Source organism: Arachis duranensis, chromosome 1 (assembly GCF_000817695.3).
Source record: "Arachis duranensis cultivar V14167 chromosome 1, aradu.V14167.gnm2.J7QH, whole genome shotgun sequence".
Lineage (NCBI taxonomy): Eukaryota > Viridiplantae > Streptophyta > Magnoliopsida > Fabales > Fabaceae > Arachis > Arachis duranensis.
Genome location: NC_029772.3, coordinates 29,892,069 through 29,912,570, shown reverse-complemented (window position 1 = coordinate 29,912,570; position 20,502 = coordinate 29,892,069). Strand labels below are relative to the sequence as shown.

Here is a 20,502-nt window from a genome sequence, read left to right as displayed (position 1 = left end):
AGGTAGCTCTGAGAACTCTGTGCCTTGCACTCTCAAACCTTACTCTTTGAATCAAACCATGACTGTTCACCCCTTTTATAGAGAAGTGAAGCCTTCACAGTTGAAACACAAACCCGAGCTCAGCTTCTTTTCCTTCACAACAAAACCGGTTCGGCCACAAAGAGAGAAGAGGTAACTCATGCAAAAACCAACATGCAAATACCTCTAGTCCTTCCTTGGTCATCACTCTTCATCAATCCGAGCACTCCATCCTTGGCTTCCTCTCCAAGATGGATTTCTGGCCCTTGATGTTTCATGATGATGATGGCTTCATCTGCTCTAATCTCTGCCTCTTCCATCACTTCGCCACTCTAGCTACTTCCTGTGGTGGTTGAGCAGAATCAGAGACAAGCCATGCCTCCGAAGATCTTCCTTGTTGGCTGAATCTTCTTCCTTCTTTTTGAGTATGAAGAATCCGAGATTACCTCACCAAATCTTACCACATTTGGTGATAATCTCAGCCACAACATACTTTTCTTTTTCTTTTTTGTGCCATCAACTCGATGGTTATTAGGCTTGCTTTCCTTTCCTTTCGATAACTCCAAGTAGCTTCCATGGCTTCCTGGTTAATGACCGAAGAAAGAAGAAGAAAGAGATGAGAGAGAAGAGAATATCTGAAGTAAAAGCAATTCTAAGTGGTTAAACAAATTAAAAAAAAGTTTTCTTTTACTTCCCTTGCATAAGGTAGCGTGCAGCACTTATGACAATCAATCAATTCAGCTGCAAATTTCTCTCTCATGTTTCCCATGCAATAAATGGTAATTTAATGAAATTTGGAATCCATCACATGGTATAATGCTTGTATCCGTTGGAAGCTTGTAACATAACTAAAGAAATGGGTTTTAGTTAAAATGAATAAGACAATATGTGCCCCATTTCCTTTTAAATTTCGGACCAAGCATTTTTGGTCTTATACCAAGACTTTTAATTGGGCTTGTTATCACAATTGCTGGCCCATTTAAAGCATTTGCTTTCCTAGTAAGTTTGGATCAAGCATAGGAAGCTTTTAAAACAAATATGGGCTTAGTTGCAGCAACTTTTGTTTTTCGGCCCAATTATAAACCTGCATCTAAAAATTAATAATTAACATATGATTAATTAAGATTAAATTAATAATTTTGTAATTAAATATTTTAATAATGTTTGTTCATCACAAGTATTAATTTGGAGTTTTTCAAACTCATCAACCACCTTTAAAAAAAGACTTCTAGTGCTAATGGAGCAACTCCAGTCATAATGATTAGAGTTTAAGCTTGCTAAGATCAAATTTCAAACTCAAGAAGCTTCCAATTCTAGGGTTTAACTTGCTTATTGAAGTTAACCACAAAACAAAAAATGTTTAATAAATTTTTTAGATTTAATAAAATTTGTATATAGTTCATGTAATTGATCATATTTATTCAAATTTTGATACAAAAACAACTCAAGAAGAATGATTTTGATCCCACAATTAATTTGTTTATATTAAATGTTAAGGTGGTGACAAAAAAAATAATCTGTGGACAATTTTGTAGACTTGAAGTTTGTAATACATTAATTAAAATAAAATGAAGTTTTAGGACTTGTAAATTTAACAACTACCCTTAATATACTTTTTAGCTAAACTCTTAAAATATTTTTAAGCCAAAAGAAAAATAAATTCTACAGAAATTGAAAAATAAAAAATAAAAAATCATGCTTTAAGACAATGGCCAAAATTTTGTTTAACGAAAAAAGGAATTACATAATTCTACTTAAAACAATTATCTTGTCATAGTTTGAAGTGTGACAATTAAATCAGCAGAATCACCTTGCTTCTTAATCTGTAAAACATGTGATGCTAGATACACTCGTGAGAGTAGACCACCAGCAGTCATTATTCCCAAAGCAATGACTCCATGCAGCACATACTCCATTCTCTATAGAAAACACATGAACCTGAAAATTCACAGATACATGGTGGCATTTTTTGCGGCAAGTTTGTTTAACATAAACACAACATAAATAGAAGAGGAATTTATCTTAATATAAGAGAAAACTTCATGAGAAAAAAAATAACAACCTGTGGAATAAGCATTTTGTTTTCTCTATTTTCAGCCTAAAAATCCAAGTAGTTTCGTGAAGTTCTATAACATAGGCCTAAGAATTGTCTAAACCAATTGTAACTGCAGCTTCAAAAAAATATGACAGAAAGTGAAGTTTAGAAATGATTCTATAATAGAACAAAAAGCCCTAACTAAAGCAAAGTACTTTACTAAGAAATAAACTTCAACCTATAAATAAATCATAGTATCACACTCAACTACATTTGCAGTACTCATACTGTACCAATAACACTCAATCTATTCATAAAAACAATCATGAAAAAAGAAAAATAAACTCAAGAGAACAAAAAGACAAAAAGATGAGTTAAATTATATTTATAGGTCTATGATTATTAATTTGGCATAGATTGAAATAGACCAACCACCAACCATAAAGTGATGACATATTGTCTCCATAAGAAATTATATTAGAAGACTAATTTTGATTTTACTAACAAAGGACAAAAGAAATCAAAATACCAATAAACACACTCACAAAAAATTAATGTAATCTATACTATATGCATTTAGATTTGGAATTCAATCTTGAATCGAGACATTGCATAAAGCACAAATCAAGAAGGGGGAGATTATTTTATTTAAGAAAAAAAGTGAAAAATAACATCTTGCCAAAACATATATAACATAGAAAGAACCAAACATAACACATTACCAAACAAATTTTAGGAAGAAAATCTTATAATTAAATTATGCACACTATGGACTAAGTTTTCACATAGTGGTGGCTGCCTATAGAAGTATCGAAGCTGCAAAAAAGGAAATGAAAGCTTAATTATTTTTCTTTTTTTTTCACTGTAAAAACATCACTGATGAACACAAATTTTCATCCCATTTTTCATATACACAAACATGATAATACTGAAACACTAAATCACATCAATTATTATCACACAATAAACAATTAAAACCAAAAGAAGAAAGAAATTAAAGCAAATAATAATTTTAAGCAATTAGAATTAATTCATGGAATTAAACAATGTCGTCATGTCGACTATCTACTAAGCAAAAAATAAAACAATTCTTCTATGACCGCCAATATAATTATGAATGTAATGACATAAAAAAAGGTGAAATTATTAGAACAATAGAACACCGCCACTCTCTTTATCCTTTGTTATCAAATAAGATTGAACAATAAATTACAGATGGTCAAGTTATATTAATGAATTAATTAATTTATGAAACATTTAATGTTAGAAATTAAAAGTTAGACCAATGATTGGTCTTGATGTCCAATAGTCCCTTCTATTATTTATGAATTGTTAAACGAATGAAAAAATATCAAATTTAAATGACAAATGTCAATTTAAAGAGTGTTAATGCGGGAAATTAAAAGTTAGACCAAGAATTGGTTTTGCTGTCCAATAGTCTCATCTATTATTTATCAATTGTTAAAGAAATGAAAAAACATCAAACTTAAATAACAAATGTCAATTTAAAGAGTGTTAATGCCACCATAAAATGCTTTAGGAAGGAAAAGATCATTATATAAGACATTTATCTATCAGCAAATCTATCTCCTCACCTTAATTAAAAGTGTTAATGCTGACCATTGCAAATTACATAATAATGAGTTATTATTAATGCCTTTTCACATAATTCTGCTTTTAATGCTGCTCATTGTGGTATTCCCAATCATAAGAATGAATGGAATTTTAAGAATGACTTACAGACTAAAATATTATGACAGCAGACATAAAGAACTTGTTAGAAACAAAAATAAAAAATAAAAAATCATATATACGTGCTAAGAAAGAAAATTTAAAACCAAGAGAAAACCATATGCTTTATGCAGAAAGCACATAATAAATACTGACAATCTTCCTCTACTCAATGAACAACACATAATGCAACAAAAAAAATATTAAAGAGAAAGAGAACTAAGATGAATTGTTAGATGACCCATTGGCATCATCATCCAATTCGAAATGAATAGCATATCAATAAACATAGTAAAGCCAAAAAGGTATCCAATTAAAACAAAAAAAAGCATTGATATACTAACCAAGAAAGTACTTCATAATTCACAGATTCATGTTTTAAAATGTTTAAAAAATTCTCTCTCCCTCTTACCTGCTACATTCATTTGTAACAAATGACCAGATAAACAAATAACTTTTACAAAAAGTTCAAATAAAAATTTTGGAAATTAATTAAATTAGTAAAATAAACTACAAATTAGTCTTTCAAGAAAAGTAAAATCAGAAACCAAACTTCAGATATATAATTTTCTTATGACTTTTCATTTTGTCAAAGAAAGTAAAGTAGTAAACTACAAATTGACCTTTCATCTATATATAATTAGTATCAAACAAAAGATATAAATTCTGATCCCATAAACAAAAAAGCAACAACTTGCACTAGCCCACTCTTAAAGAAGAATATGGTGGCAAATATTCAGTATGCTAAGCAAAAAGATCAAGCTATTAAGTTCAGATCAAAGTTCAAAATATATTCAAATGGAGATTCAACAAAGATTGGTCTAACAGATAATTATTCAATAGCATAATTAAAAATAGTTCAGTTTCTGCCCTCTACATAAAATGTACTGTAACCAAATTTATGACTTTGTCGTAGATGAAATCTCACTTTAAATTAAATCCCCACAGATAACCCAAATCAAACATGGCATGGATCTGCAAAATAAGAACATATGAGACCGATTCATTGACAAAAAAGGCAGAAGATATATTCCAGAGCAAAAATGTTAAATTGATGATGCAAAAATTTCTTCTATACTGAAGGGAATTCTTAGCTTATGTAGTAGTACTATACCGTGTGAAGTTTAGAACCTACTTCAATGAGGCTACTTTTGCTCCCTAAAAGCTCAATAAGCTTCTCAAGAACACTAAGTGCTAGTGACACGGCTTTTGCATCATGGAATCTGCAAGAGAGGAGAAATTTGGGATATAAACATCTCTGTCAGTATCACATACCAAACATATAAACCAAAATAAGTATAGATCAAATAACGTAATGACCAGAGACCAAAATGCAAATATAAAATAGTATGCTTCAAATAAATTTAGTTGGCAGAAATAGTGTATTTTGCCAGAAATAATTTAGGATTATACAATGCAGATTTGAACAAACTAAAATTTATCCATATACCATTATCATTTGATCAGAAGACAAATCAGAGATTCTCAATGTTGATAGTACTATCATTGATTCTCAAGAATAAGATCTTTAAAAGATGGATCTCAAAACACGTTTTTGGATGAATAATTAAGAAAATGTATGAGCTCTAGAAGTGAATATTACAATATATGCTTTTGGTCACCATATTTGTTATCACTGTTATAAAACAGAAATTGCACGAAAGAAAAATACCTTTAGTTCATACTTGCACTTCTGTCTCATGATTTTTAATGGCAGGGGAAGAGCAGAAAGAGAAAATAGCAAAATAGCAATTTAAAAACTAAATTTATCAAAATAAATCCCATGGAAGAGGCAGAACAGATAAGGGGGGCAAAGCAAGACCAGGTCAAGGGCACAGTGGCTATGATCCTTTCCGGCGGTGACGACGGTGAAGCGGCGGTGTATGGTAGCTAAAGGGCTCCTCCTCTCCCACGTTTTCTGCTTCGGGTCTTCCTCTCTACTTTTCTTCTTCCAATTTTTTCTCTCCCCTCTTTGCAATGACTTTCTTCTCCGGCGGTGGATTTACAGCAGTGGTGGCCTCCAGTATACTACTGCTCCAGTATTACAGTGCAAGATTGAGGAGAGCAAAAGATTGGAAAAAACTGACAACAACGAAATAATTTTAGGCTAGAAGTAAATAGTTGGACAGAATCTAAATTGGTAGCATTAGTAGATGTGTTTTGCCTTTAAAACTTAAGTTGTGCTACTCAAAAATGGTAACTTACATTATAGATTACACCCGACATCCAAAATCTTTAACTCGCCATACCTACACACCAGATAAAAAGATTAGTGGAAAATATTGAGCAGAGAAACTTCAAGTCATTTGCGGGTGGAGTGAGCCGCTGCACGACTTGGCCTTTCCTAAGCAAAGCTGTCCGATTCAAAACAGTGGGGGTTGGGTTGTCCCTGCAACATACTTTGTGCGCGTCGCCGTCGTGCTTCGCATCACCATCTCTGGCGCCGATTCCTCACCATCGATCAATCATGTGTATGAGATTGAATCGAGAGAGAAATAAATTGAGGAAAGAGAGAGAGGGAGAGAGAGAGAATTGATAAATTCGAAATTACATTTGAAGAAGAGTAAAAGTTTAAAACGCATTCAAAAAAATTTTTGGAAAAATTCCCGCTAATGAGTTTTGCTTAGTATTTGAAATTAAAGCATTTGGCTGATCAACGAAAGGCAATTCGTGTGATGTGTTAACAGTCAATTAAATGCTACCAATATCTCCTATTATGAGGAGGAAAAAAACAAAACTACCTAAGACAGCTGTCACTCTCTCAGCCATCATTTAACAGTGCTAAATAGTGTGTGAATTCACTGTGTGGCTAGTTAACCATTATATATTAATAGATTTTTAATTTTTTTTTCCGGAGCTTTTTTTAATCTATTATCAAAATTTAAATCTCTAATATTAATTTAATTCTATTAATTTTGAATGACTTTAATATCATATTATTAACATATACTATAGCTTAATAGAGTAACAAAACAAGTATGTATCTAAACATTTAATGATGGGTTTATAGTTTTTCTTAAAAAAATCAAGTACCAAAATTTTTTTAAAAAAAAATTATTATACACTTATAAACACCTAACAGAAAATAAATTGAGTCCAGCAATGCAATTTTCTGAATTTTATTTAATATTTTTCCCAAAATCTCATAAGTCTATTACAAAAAATTTTCAATAACTTATTAAATATTTTATTTTTCTTAAGAACTTATAAATTTATCACACTTTTTTTCAATTATCCTATAGCTTAGCATAATATATGAATTTTGTACACAAAATTCATGATAATGTATAAAACAAAATATGACAATATATTAAAAGTTAGTCGGAGTAAAAATAAATTTTGATGTAAGTTAATTATATAAAATAAAATATTATACTAGAGGACTGAAAGACTACTAAATGACAATAGTATCATGTTTGAAAGCTATAGATTGGAAAATATAGAGTCAAAACTTACTTTTTTAAACCTTTTTTTTATTGCATTTTGTTTTGTTATTTTGTATTCGTTACTTATTATTTAAATAAATAAATAATTTTAGATGTAATAAATATGTAATTGTTCCTACCCTGACCCAATGCTATGGCCCAGGTCTAAATACGCTAAAAGGCCCAATCCAAAGATTGGCCTTCGTTATTCACCGACCTCTTCAAAAGAGGTCGGACTCAACACAGACTTCTTTTCAAAGAAGTCGGGCTCAAGAGATAGCTGGCAGATAACACTTATTCAAATAAGTAACTGCCCTAAAATCTCTCAACCCACTTCTAGAAGCCATATCCCAACAATCCCTAGATAAAGGGACGGTTATCCACCTAAAAAGGTGGCACTACTCCAACGGTGGTTATTGGATCACCACTATAAATACCCTGACACCCCTCAGGTATCTCTAAGTCCCAATACATTCTAAACCTGCTTAACCCCATGCTGACTTAGGCATCGGAGTGTCTTTGCAGGTACCACCCCCCATTCTCTCTCACACACAAGTCGGAAGGAGGCTCCCAGACATAAACCAAGTCGGAGACCACACTCCTCCAACGCTTGGGCCTCACAAACAAGCCCAACCACCGTCCGGTTCTAGGTAAGCCCCGAAACATTGGCGCCGTTGCCGGGGACCTGGAGCTCAACCCTTGATAATGGCGAATGATCAACAAGATGGTCAGACAACCACTCGACATGAATAAGATGAAAGCATGTTAAAAAGAAGCTGGAATACAGTTTCTATGGATACCAAAAATCCCGTAAAAAACTTCTCCCAATGGACAGAGGATATCAAATAGGGATGATGATTCTACTTCTACAGTTAAATTGGATTAAAAGAGAAGAAAGCACCGTCCCAAGGCCATTGTAGAAAGCAAACCAAGACGAACTCGAAAGCCAATTGAATAAAAGAATTTTCAATTCAGAAAATTCAATTGGCAAAAGAAGTTACATGAAAAAAAACGAACTCGAAAGCCAATTGAATAAAAGAATTTTCAATTCAGAAAATTCAATTGACAAAAGAAGTTACGTGGAAAAAAACGAACTCGAAAGCCAATTGAATAAAAGAATTTTCAATTCAAAAAATTCAATTGGCAAAAGAAGTTACGTAAAAAAAAAGAGAAAAAGGGAACGTGACTAATTCCAACCTCTTCGTGAAATAGGATGGACAATGACATCTGTGCCGACTTACAATCTCGGAAAAATCCATGATACCCACTCATGAAATGGAGCAGTTGCATGTTCCAAATACACAGGTTTTATAAATAAATAAAATATCCCATATTAGTCAGTAATTGAAGAAAGAAGGGAAAACATTGTTGATAAAAACAATGAAACCTTTCTTTTCAACTTATGCCAAAAAATGCAGCATCAGTCCATTTGAATGCAACCCAATCCGGCAATGAAGTGATGAATCCAGTTTTTCTTCATTGGATTCACATATCAATTACAACAGAGCAGTGAATAACACGAAAAATTCACATGGCACATCTTTTTAATGTCGTTTGCACACCAATAAAGATGGATGTCTTCCAGGAAGAAAACTGGAATCCAATCCAAAGGAAAAAGAAAGTCGGAGTGACAAAGGCCCAATCTTCATTGGAGGGGATGATCTTTTCTCTAAAGAGGTCATGCGTACAAAGGTCCTAACAAATTTTCAATATCCCAACATGGATCCCTATGATGGATCTACTTATCCACATAACTATCTCAGCAACTTCAAAGAAGTCCACCAGGTCGGAGAAAGTTGTACAAAATTCAACCTCTTTTAGAAAGCCCATAAAGAAAAGTCCGACCTCTTTTAAAGGTCAGACTTTACAACAAGGTTGGATAAGCTGGGAGCTCATAAAGAAAATCCGACCTCTTTTAGAGAGCTCATAAAGAAAAGTCTGACCTCTTATAGAGCTCATGAAGAAAAGTCCGACCTCTTTTAAAGGTCAGACTTTACAACAAGGTCGGATAAGCTTGGAGCTCACAAAGAAAATCCGACCTCTTGCAAAGTTCATGAAGGAAAAGTCCGACCTCTTTTAAAGGTCAGACTCTACAATAAGGTCAAAAAACCTCCAGACTAATAAAGAAAAATCCGACCTCTTTTAGATCCCACGAAGAAAGTCCGACCTCTTTTAAAGGTTAGACTCTACAAGTGAGGTCTAAAACCTCATTTGCTCAGAAGAATCCGACCTCTTTTTGGAGTTTGTGAAAAATCTGACCTCTTTCGTGATCAACTCTGCAATGAGGTCGAAAATCTCGAAGATTACCAGAAAGAAATTCCAACTTCTTTTAAAGATCAGAGTCTACAATCAGGTCGAAAACCTCCAAGTTTAGAAAAAAAGTCCAACCTCTTTCCAAGCTTAAAAAGAAAAATCTGACCTCTTCTAAGGATCCAAGCTTATAAAGAAAATCTGACCTCTTATGGGGATTCAAGTCTACAAATAAAAATTCGACTTCCTTTAAGAGCTTACGAAGAAAATCCGACCTCTTTTAGAGGTCAAACTACAATGAGGTCGAAATTTCTGAATTTATAAAGGAAAATCCGACCTCTTTTAGAGCTCACAAAGAAAAGTCCGACCTCTTTTAAAGGTTCGACTTTACAACAAGGTCGGATAGACTTAGAGCTTACAAAGAAAAGTCTGACCTCTTTCTTGAGGTACGACTTCGAGAACCAGATCCCAAGCATAAATGGCCATGAGAAGGTCATACGAAGAAATTTATCAACTGACAACCTTGTCTTGATTCAAAATGACATCAGGCCAAAATCGGACGAAGAAAAGCCAACACCAAAATGAAAAGATCCCAACAAAGTCACTTAAGACTTGAAAAAAAACTACTACAACATACTTGAAAACAATCTACCTAGATTATGCCATGTCTACAACAAAAGGGATACTACATCTAGAAAGGACACCTTACTTCCTAATGCACATTTTTCTGACTTGAAGTGACGAGATCCAAAGTGGTGTAAGAAGTTATAAATGCAAATCGTGGTCCGACCTCACTAAACCACTTGTACTAAATCAAGCTGGCAAGGGGCAAACCTAAAACGAATTGCACATATAACTTAAGGACAGCGTGACCATAATCAAACATCAACACGAAGAGGATGTAAACCCGACCTCACAACAATTTGTTTAAAACAAATTGAAAAAGGATGGCGATTTATAAGAATGCCTCCTCAAGCCAAGAGATAAGGATCCGACCTTACTAGGTTGACACAACAAGTATAAAACAAGTTATCCGACCTCCCAAAAAGAGAGTCCAAAATAACTTGCAAAAGTCATATAACAACAAATAGTAAAGAATGGCATGACTGAATACTCGAGTCCGACTTCATGAAGCTCGACCTCGAGTAGGGGCACTGGCTTATTATGAGAGCCAAGTCCAAAATTATCAAAAACCAAAGACAACATTCTACAATGACGCTAGAGCACGAAAGAAGAACTCGACCTCCTTCCAAAAATCTGAAAGGAAACTCAGATAAGAAAAGAGGCTTCGAGAAATTCTACAAGGAAGTTGGTAACATTCAAGTTCAAAAGAAAAGCTTGACCTCCTTCTAGAAATTCGAGAGCAAACTCGAATAAGAAAAGAGCTTGACAAAGGATGGCTATGAGATTCGCCGCAAAAGACCTTATCTTGATAAGAAATAATATCAGGCTACTGAGTTCGGGCGAAGGAAAGCTGACAACAAAAAGGACAGGACCCTACAATATTATTGAAGTCTTAGGAAAGGGGTTACTACAAAATGTCCAACTTGAATGGAGCTGAGCTCCCAAGATCGTGACATGCTTGCAATTTGAAGAGAAATTTCCATTAGTATTTCTACGACACGCACCGACTTAAGCTCGAAAAACCGCAAAAATCTGCTGCCCGACCTACAAGGTTGGCAAGATAAAGCGACGAGGTACAAGTTCGTGTAAAGAGGTTATAAAAGACGATCATAAGAACTCAGCAATAAGATGGCAAATGACTAGTAAGTCGGAAAAGCCTCCGAGCAGAGCGAAATGTATCGCAAAAATAACCTAAGTTAAGAAAATAACTCAATGATAAGTCAAAGTGATCGTCCGAACTAAGTAATGGAAAATCTCTGCTCTAAATCCTAAAAGTCTAATGTTCCCAGTAAAGGCTCATGCCAAAACCTCACGGCTCAACAACAGATGAGTTGGCCTAGGTTATAAAGGCAAGCCTAACAAAAACCTAAAGACGAAGGATAAAACACAGTAAAATCTTGAGAAAAAGGTTCAAATAAAGGCTCAAATCCCTTTGAAATAATGTTAGCAATGCAGCAAGCAAAGAAAGTTGGTAAAACCCACCTAAAGGGACCAATATCAAGTATTGTGAAAGTTATTGAAGTCCTTTGTTAAAGGACCAGAGGTCAACCATATTTTCAAAAAACTTGTGTCAAGTCGTATCAACTTAAAACCAAAGCTTTAAAAGTGATTTGTATAAAAACAAATCATTAAAGCAAAGTATTAAAAAATGATTTGTATCAAAATCACTAAAGCAAAATCAAAACAAAAATCCTTCGACCAAATAACTCATATAGGAATGAGTTAAAAAGGAAAGAAAGGATTGTAAATGTTTTTGAACAAAATCAAAACGTAAAAACTATCCTAAAAAACAACTTGTGTAAAACAAGTTGTATCATACACAAGGATGACAATCTTGTAAAAACTAAAAAGGGGAGGAAATAAGCATATAATTCCTTCACCTAAGGTGCCAATTTATGCTCGACAAAGCGCAAAAATCACGAGCTGACCTTTTCAATGGTCGCTCGGATAAATCGACGAGGTTCAAATTGGTGTCTAATGGTTATAATACGGCTTGATGATTTAAAACAACTCAAGCTCATGAGTTGAACAAAATCAAGTAAAAATAACCATATGATCTAAGCAATTTGTATTAAAATAAATTGCGCAAAACAACTTGATATATAACGAGTTGTGCTTCGAAAAAGTGACTTGTATAAAAAACAAGTCATCTATAAAAAACTTGGAATGAACGAGTTGAACAAATCATTGAAAGGCTTCATTCGATAATCCAATCTGCTTGATTGCTCGAGTTCGACTTTATAAAACTCAACCTCGAGCAGGGGCACAATGGATAAAACAACGAAGTCTGATGGCTACAAAGATGATCTGATATTTTAAAAGGACTCAAAGTAAAACAAGTTGTACTTAAAACAAGTTGTGGAGTCCTAAAGACAGCTCGAATTTAAACAAGTTGTATGTAATCAGATTAAGAAATAGCCACGTTTTAATTAAACGATTTGAAATAAAGCAAATCGTAAAACCTTAAAACTACTCGTATCAAACGAGCTAGACGAGGTTATACTAAAAAATAATTACAAGTCTCAAAACAAGCGATTTGTATTAAAATAAGTCATGCATCCTCAAAACAACTCGAACTGAACGAGTTGTACAAAATTAGGATAAGAAATATTTTCTAGTTAAGCACGATGTGCTAAAACCATTCATACAAAGCCTACAAGCCTTAAATAACTCGGAAAGAACGAGTTGTACCAATCAGTCTTAGAAAAAAGACTTGGCCAAAAACAAGTCGTTTAAAGAGGGAAAAGTATTTATAGCACGCCAGGGGCATAAGGGTAAATTGACGCGATCATTAAAGAAACGCGCTGTTACCAATGTAACTGTTCCCACGTGTAAATGCGAAAACCCCAACGGACGCGACGTTTGATTAGACTTGGCGATTAAGAAATTTAAAATCACGTCGGCTACAGACCCAAGTTCAATACTCGAATCCAACTCATAAGCAAAAGAGATTGGACTCGAGTAGGGGCACTGTTCCTACCCTGACCCAACGCTATGGCCCAGGTCCAAATACGCTAAAAGGCCCAATCCAAAGATTGGCCTTCGTTATTCACTGACCTCTTCAAAAGAGGTCGGACTCAACACATACTTCTTCCCAAAGAAGTCAGGCTTAAGAGATAGCTAGCAGATAACACTTATTCAAATAAGTAACTGCCCCTAAAATCTCTCAACCCACTTCTAGAAGCCATATCCCAACAATCCCTAGATAAAGGGACGGTTATCCACCTAAAAAGGTGGCACTACTCCAATGGTGGTTATTGGATCACTATTATAAATACCCTGACACCCCTCAGGTATCTCTAAGTCCCAATACATTCTAAACCTGCTTAACCCCATGCTGACTTAGGCATCGAAGTGTCTTTGCAGGTACCACCCCCCATTCTCTCTCACACACAAGTCGAAAGGAGGCTCCCAGACGTAAACCAAGTCGGAGACCACACTCCTCCAACGCTTGGGCCTCACAAACAAGCCCAACCACCGTCCAGTTCTAGGTAAGCTCCGGAATAGTAATTATAGATGTTATATATATATAATTATAAATGTTAAATTAAATAACGTAACTGTGTTATTGTTTTCTTAGTATTATTTTTTTATTATTATTCCCTAGTATTACTCTAACCATATTAGTAGGAATAACAAAAGAAAATTAATGTATTCAAAATAATTTTACATTGTTATTCACACTTTTTACTTGCATAACCAGTTTTCAATTGATAATAGAAGAATTTGTCTTTATAAAGTTTGAGGAATTATTTTATGGGAAGTGAATATTGTTACTTCACTTCTTCAAAATTGACAGCACTAGTTTTATTTGCAAAATTTTGCAATCTATAATGAAATACTTATTAAATTTAGAATGATATTATTAAAAGGGAATAGTAATATCTATTCCATATTTTACATAATAATGTGTATATTTAAAGCTGTTCTTTTTAATAAAGGAGACCAAGTATGTTTTATATACTGTTATGGAGCTATGACGTATTTTTGATGGATATGGAGATAAATTTAGAGATTCAATTTTATTTGGGATACAAAACTTAGAGTTTGATTTATAGCATGGTGAAGGTGATGAATAAATTGAAGGCTTAGTTTTGTCTAAAATATAAAATTTAGAATTTAATTTGCATATTTAAAAAATTTTTAATACTAAAATATTCTTAATGTTAAATTTATATGTATAAAAAAATTTTAAATAAAAAACTCAAATCTAATTTTTAGATTTGCATGTTTAAAAAAAATTTTAAAAATTAATACATTCAACCCTTAAATTTGTATTCACTATATAAAAAAAAAAAATCAAATCTTCACATTATTTAAAATACCATTAGAAACCCAACACCAAAATTAGAAAGCGTATATTTAAAGGGTCAAGTTAAAAGATAATTCGAAAGAGAGATGATCAAATTGAGTTTCTAATGTTAGTGATGATGGTTGTTATTTCGTTCTACGTTTTATTAATTTGTATAAAATTCAAAAAAGAAAAAAAAATGAGTGTAACTAAAGAATATAGTAAGAGGAGAAGTGACCAAATAGAGCTTTTAGTCAAAGAAGAAAAAGAAAAAAGCGGCTTAATGGTTGTGATGATAGCGAGAGTGGCCAGCGCCACCGAGGCAAATGAATCGTTCTTAAAAAATTGTATCCTCCCGCGAAAAAGGAGCTCCCGTGAAATACAATATTGCAACTCAGAACTGTAAAGCCAACTCTCCCTCGTGATTCTTTTCATCTCCATACCTTATTCTTTCTTTCTTTCTTTCGTTCCCAGCGTCACTCACTTACAGTTACAGTTCCTCATTCCGTTTCTCTTTGATCTTTGCAAACACACACACACACAATGGTGAAGGATATGGAGTACTACAATATTCTCGGAGTCTCTTCTTCTGCCTCTGAAGACCAAATTCGCAAGGCTTATTACCTCAAGGTTAATTTCTTTATAATTTTACCATTTCTTTTTTCGCAATTTTGACGTTGTTCTCTCCTGTTTTTTGTGGTTTATTGGAATCGTGATTATTGCTATTATTCACCTGTTATGATCGGTGAATTTTGCGGTTGTTTTACTGTGATAAGCAGGCAATGCAGGTTCATCCCGATAAAAACCCAAACGATCCTCGTGCAGCTGAAAAATTTCAGGTTTTGCTTGAGCTTGTTCAGATTACTGAATAACAATTAATTATGCTAATTTTAGATAAGAACGAACGCACTTTGTGGTGGTTTTGCAGGTTTTGGGTGAAGCATACCAGGTTTTGAGTGATCCGGTACAGAGGAATGCGTATGATCAGAATGGGAAGCATTCTGTGTCTAGGTACGCATGAATATGATGATGATGATGATGTGTTTCAACTTAATATCATTTTATGCCAAAGCAATTTATGTAGTTTGATAAGTGATAACAATCAGGATTTGATTGAATTGAATCTGAAAGCCTTCCCTTCCCTTAGGCTCAGGCTTAGTCTTGTTTGTTGATGATTGTAACCTAAGTTAATTACTCAAGCGGGGATGAAGAATGTAACCAGAAACCAGTATAGTCCATTCTTGAAGCAATGATCAGTACTGTACCTACATGTATAGTCCAAAATAGTTATCTCCCGAGAAATTGAAGATGGTTTTTCTTTTTTATTATTATTATTTAATGATTAATTGGTTCCTTGACAGAGAAACAATGCTTGACCCCATGGCTGTGTTTGCACTGCTCTTCGGAAGTGAATTGTTCGAGGACTATGTAGGGCATCTAGCTGTGGCAACGATGGCTTCTTCTGAACTATCCGAAGAAAGCAATGACCTTGATAAAATGAATGAAAAGTTAAAGGCAAGTAGGTTTTGCCAAAAGAAACTAAAAGCTCAGACCATATAGTTAACGATGTAATTTTACAGTTGCTGTTCTTTCTTTAGACTGGTAGAACTAGATGTATAACTAGGAAAGTTCCTACTCCTACTTCCATTTATTATGATGAAAATTCAATCAGGGTAGTTTGTTTAATATAAGATAATCATTTTTCTTAACACAAAACTCAAAGTTCATTCCTGAATCCTTATATTGCTGATAATATGAATAATATTACTGTTTCAAAACACTCAATTAAAGTGACAGCTTAGGCCATACTGTCATAGTTTAGGTTGTAAGCTTATTGTTCCTGTTCATTCTTTATGTTGATGGAAAAGATGTATAACTAGCAAAGTTCCTATTGCTCACTTAAAATTATTATGAATATCCCATCAGGGTAATTTACCTATTATAATTTTTTTTTCTTACTCCAGGTAATTCCCAATTTTCTTGATGATTTAACTTCGTTTCTCAAAAACAGTCAAGTTAAAAAGACAGTACCTTATATATCAAGCCTGCAATGCACCATTTGAAGTTTCTAATAGTTATCTTAGCTGAGAGGTGTTCAGGTTCACAGCTATAAAATATCAGTTCATTTTAACTGGAACTATGATGCTGGATAGTGGGTTCTATTAAGATCTAAGCGACTTCTATTTTAATTTTTTTCTTTTACTAGGAAATTTAGATACCTGTAATTTTCTTTCTGTTATAGCACTTTCTTATGACATTTTCCTAACCATACCATTTCACTCCATACCTGGGATCATTTTCTTTCTGTTGTATTGATAATGCATTCTTTCCTTGGGCGGGAAAAAATCACAGTGCCAGAGATGAGATCAGATTGAGAGTTAGCTCAGCTTTAGTAAAAGGAAAATATTATCCCCTTATTTTATTTTACTTTGTCTTCAATTGTGTACTCTGTCTCAATAAATTGTAGGCTGTCCAAAGAGAAAGGGAGGAAAAATTGGCAAGGTTTTTGAAAGATTTCCTTGGTCAATATGTTCATGGTGACCAAAAGGGATTCTTACATCAAGCAGAATCTGAAGCAAGACGGCTTTCTCGTGCAGGTTAGTTAAACATCCATCCAACTTATTTTCTTCTTATTATTTCCTTTTGAACTGAGCACATGATGCAATTGCTAGTAATGAAATGCTGCAGATTATTTAGTGCCTCGTACAGAGAAAAATCCACAAACTCTAACCATGAATTAACACTTCTCTGATTGAAAAGTTGATTATGAAATTATCAACTTAGATGCTACATATTTGATGTTTCACATGATGTCTTGTAAATGATGAGCTTCATCATGATTCATAAGTGCACAACCACTATATCACGACGCAAAAATTGAATTTGTTACATGTCATTGTATCAATGGTACTACCAATTAATTTTCACTCTCCGTCATCTCTGAATGCCAATGCAGCCTTTGGAGTTGATATGTTACACACCATAGGGTATATATACTCAAGACAGGCAGCACAAGAACTAGGGAAGAAAGCCATTTATCTTGGAGTGCCATTTTTGGCTGAGTGGGCTCGCAACAAAGGACATTTCTGGAAATCACAGCTTACGGCTGCTAAAGGTATAACAATTCCAATGTTAACCACCCCCCACCCGCAAAAATTTTCTGTTTGCTAGTTATTCAAACTTAAATGTCTGATTTTATTGAGCACGTACAAATTAGGTGCTTATCAGTTGCTACAGTTTCAAGAAGACATCTACAAGCAACGTAAAACGGATGGTAGTGGCCCAGAAAATGATATTGACTCTCATATTAATAAGGATACATGGATGAATTCTTTGTGGAAGTTAAATGTGGTGGACATAGAAGTAACTCTTGCACATGTGTGCCAAATGGTAGGTTCTTAAATTCTTTTACTTCAAATTATTTTGTGTTTGTGTTCGTGCAATCTGGTATATTTAGTTACTGTAGTATGGATCAATAATCCATATAAAAATAAAGCTATTCTATGTAAAGATAACTTCTATTTCCATATGGTAATCTAAGAGCGACAATGAACTTAAGATATGACTTCTTTTGGAAGAGCTGGAAGATATCACTTGCTAGCAGAATTCAGGAACTGAAAGGGATAGCAGATTCATATTCATACTAATATATTCTTGCAGGTGCTGAGGGAACAAAATGTTAAGAAAGAGGAACTTAAAGTTCGGGCAAATGCTCTTAAAATTCTTGGGAAGATATTTCAGGTGCCCATCTTAAGTTACTTATCAAGTATTCTATCTTTCAACTTTTAAAGAATACAAACATAAGGATTGTTCTCTCTAATAGTTCTTGTTTACTCATGTGAGCCTCGTCTAGGGATGACAATATTACCCGGACTCGCGAGACCCATCCCGTCTCTGTCCAATTGGGACAGGTAATATCTCGACCCGATGCGAGACGGGTTTTTGGGCGGGAACAGGTCTTGGGCAGGGCGGGAAGGGTCAAGTTTAGGTATTACCCAAGTTTAGGTATTACCCGCCCTGATATGTATATAATATATATAAAATAATTAGTAAAATATTAATAATATTGTATCATTCTTATGTTTTTATTTTAATTTATATTATGTATGTGATAATGGTTATATAATTTTTTTTAAAAATTTAATTTTATTTGTTGAATTTTAATAATTTTAGATGCGGATAGAATATCCGCAGAGGTCGATTAGGGTTCAATTTTATTACCTACGAGTAGAAGTGGAATGGGTCTATACATATTATTGTAGAGTAGGGACAGAATTTAATAGGACAAAAAGCCGCTGCTTACCCGCCCATTGCCATCCCTAGCCTCATCACCATGATCCCATTTTCAGATGCTATAAAGCAATATGCGTGTGAAAACTTGTCATGGGTAAACTTTCATCAGTGACTAGATTCTTTTGTATATCTCATACTAGACACCACTTTCCTAATCAATGGTAAACATATATGATCATGTTATGTGAAAACTTCACTTGATCCATTTCTTTGATTTTTTTTTTCACATTTCTTTGATTTTATCTATGATTACTTTGTAGCTTAAAACATAATCAAGTCACAATGATGATGAACTGCTATGTCTTCTAATAATGGATATAATATGATCAGGAAAAGAATCCAAAAGTAGAAGAGACATTGAAGAAGAAAATCGCTATAGATTCTGACGACGAAGGAAGCAGTTCTGATTCTTCAGAAGATGAATCACATAGAGCTCTTTCCTATCGAACTCCATTTTTTACTCAGGCATGTTCAAAACAATTTAAAGCCAACTCATGCCCATGCAAACTACTGCAAGATATGTGCATATTAATTCTCATTTTGCTTCTGCAGGGTATTGGCAGGCTATTCAAATGCCTTTGTAATCCAGCATTTGATGTGGACGATGAAGAGTAGTTTACAAAAGTAAATGATCTGCAAAAACGTAAGGAGTATGAAACAAAGATTCATCCCTTCTCAACATTCTATTGGTGAGAGTGAGACGATATACTAATAACATGGCTTTGTAGTACGCTGGTAGTGCTGGAACATAGTTTTGTGAAGAAAATGGTGCAAACCAGGGAGAATCATGTTTGTTGCTGCTTGTAATTACCACTGTTACCATTTTACCAACTTACATTTGGCATGTCACTTTTAGGCTATATATACTCGATGTTGCCTGTTGTAATTACCACCGGTAATCTCACGATTCATATTGTTCCTACTTACTTTTGTATTCTGAGTGAAAATCTATTTGCCTACAAACCTTAGACATCATACTTCAAACACCTACTTTGTATTTCTTTTCTTGTTTTATATTTTTATTGTTTCGGAAACTTAAAATTAAAAGCTTCAAGTATGAAAAATTATAAATTGAAATAAAAAAAAATAGGAACCTTGCGCGATGTCAAACTTAAGTGCTCATATCAATACTCATTTTCTAATATCCCATTTCTTTATTAAGCCAAGTCTCTAGTGGCTATGACTATGGTAACTAGTGGTGGCTAAGGTTACACTTTTAAGTTAAAAGTGTAACCTTTCACAAAGAAAAGCGTCACCTAATGGAAAAAAGTAAATTAGAAGATTTAAGAGAAGAAATAATCAAAATTAATAGATCAAAAATTAATGATTTTAACTAATGTCAACTGTAATGACACCGAATTTTTAAAATCAATACAAAATGATTTTTCTCAAAATCTTTATTTTACTATAAGTTTTATTGAAGGACTTCAAAAACCTGAAAAAACTTATTTTTCACACGGAATTTCTAAAAAATGTTACCATGGAAATGATTCCCCACATCTATATCATACTTTTAACCCACAATTAAATTCTATAGTAGATATGCTTGAAGAAATATTAACATCCATAAAATTTCAAAGAAATAAGGAAAAAGAGAATCCCAAGGAAGAAAAATTTCAAAACATAATTAACATAACAGATTTAAAAGTCAAACCACCACTAAAATTATGAATATTGAAGAAAAATTAGAAGAAGTTACAATACTTTTTAAACAATTAAAAATGGCTCAAGAAAATAATATGATGGAACAAGGATTTCAAATAGAAGAAGAATTAGTAAATTCTAAAAATATAGAAAATGAAGAACACATCCTAGATTATTCAAGTGACGAAGAA

General features: G+C 33.5%; 1 protein-coding gene across 1 annotated transcript; it reads left to right on the top strand.

Annotated features, from left to right (window-relative positions):
- Positions 1-14,781: 14,781 nt before the first annotated feature.
- LOC107484279 (chaperone protein dnaJ 10) lies at positions 14,782-19,619 on the top strand. The gene is made up of 9 exons (XM_052253669.1): positions 14,782-15,004; positions 15,154-15,213; positions 15,303-15,385; positions 15,736-15,889; positions 16,842-16,971; positions 17,331-17,489; positions 17,592-17,764; positions 18,035-18,115; positions 18,998-19,619. The coding sequence occupies exons 1-9, from the start codon at positions 14,918-14,920 to the stop codon at positions 19,280-19,282; spliced, it is 1,212 nt and encodes a 403-aa protein (XP_052109629.1). The 5' UTR covers positions 14,782-14,917; the 3' UTR covers positions 19,283-19,619.
- The last annotated feature ends 883 nt before the right edge of the window (positions 19,620-20,502 follow it).

What these genes read in the sequence shown, in the direction of transcription:
- LOC107484279 (XM_052253669.1), top strand. Translation starts at nt 14,918, where the DNA reads ATGGTGAAGGATATGGAGTACTACAATATTCTCGGAGTCTCTTCTTCT. An exon ending in GCAAGGCTTATTACCTCAAG is followed by an intron (nt 15,005 to 15,153) that starts GTTAATTTCTTT and finishes TGTGATAAGCAG; the next exon opens with GCAATGCAGGTTCATCCCGA. An exon ending in AAATGAATGAAAAGTTAAAG is followed by an intron (nt 15,890 to 16,841) that starts GCAAGTAGGTTT and finishes AATAAATTGTAG; the next exon opens with GCTGTCCAAAGAGAAAGGGA.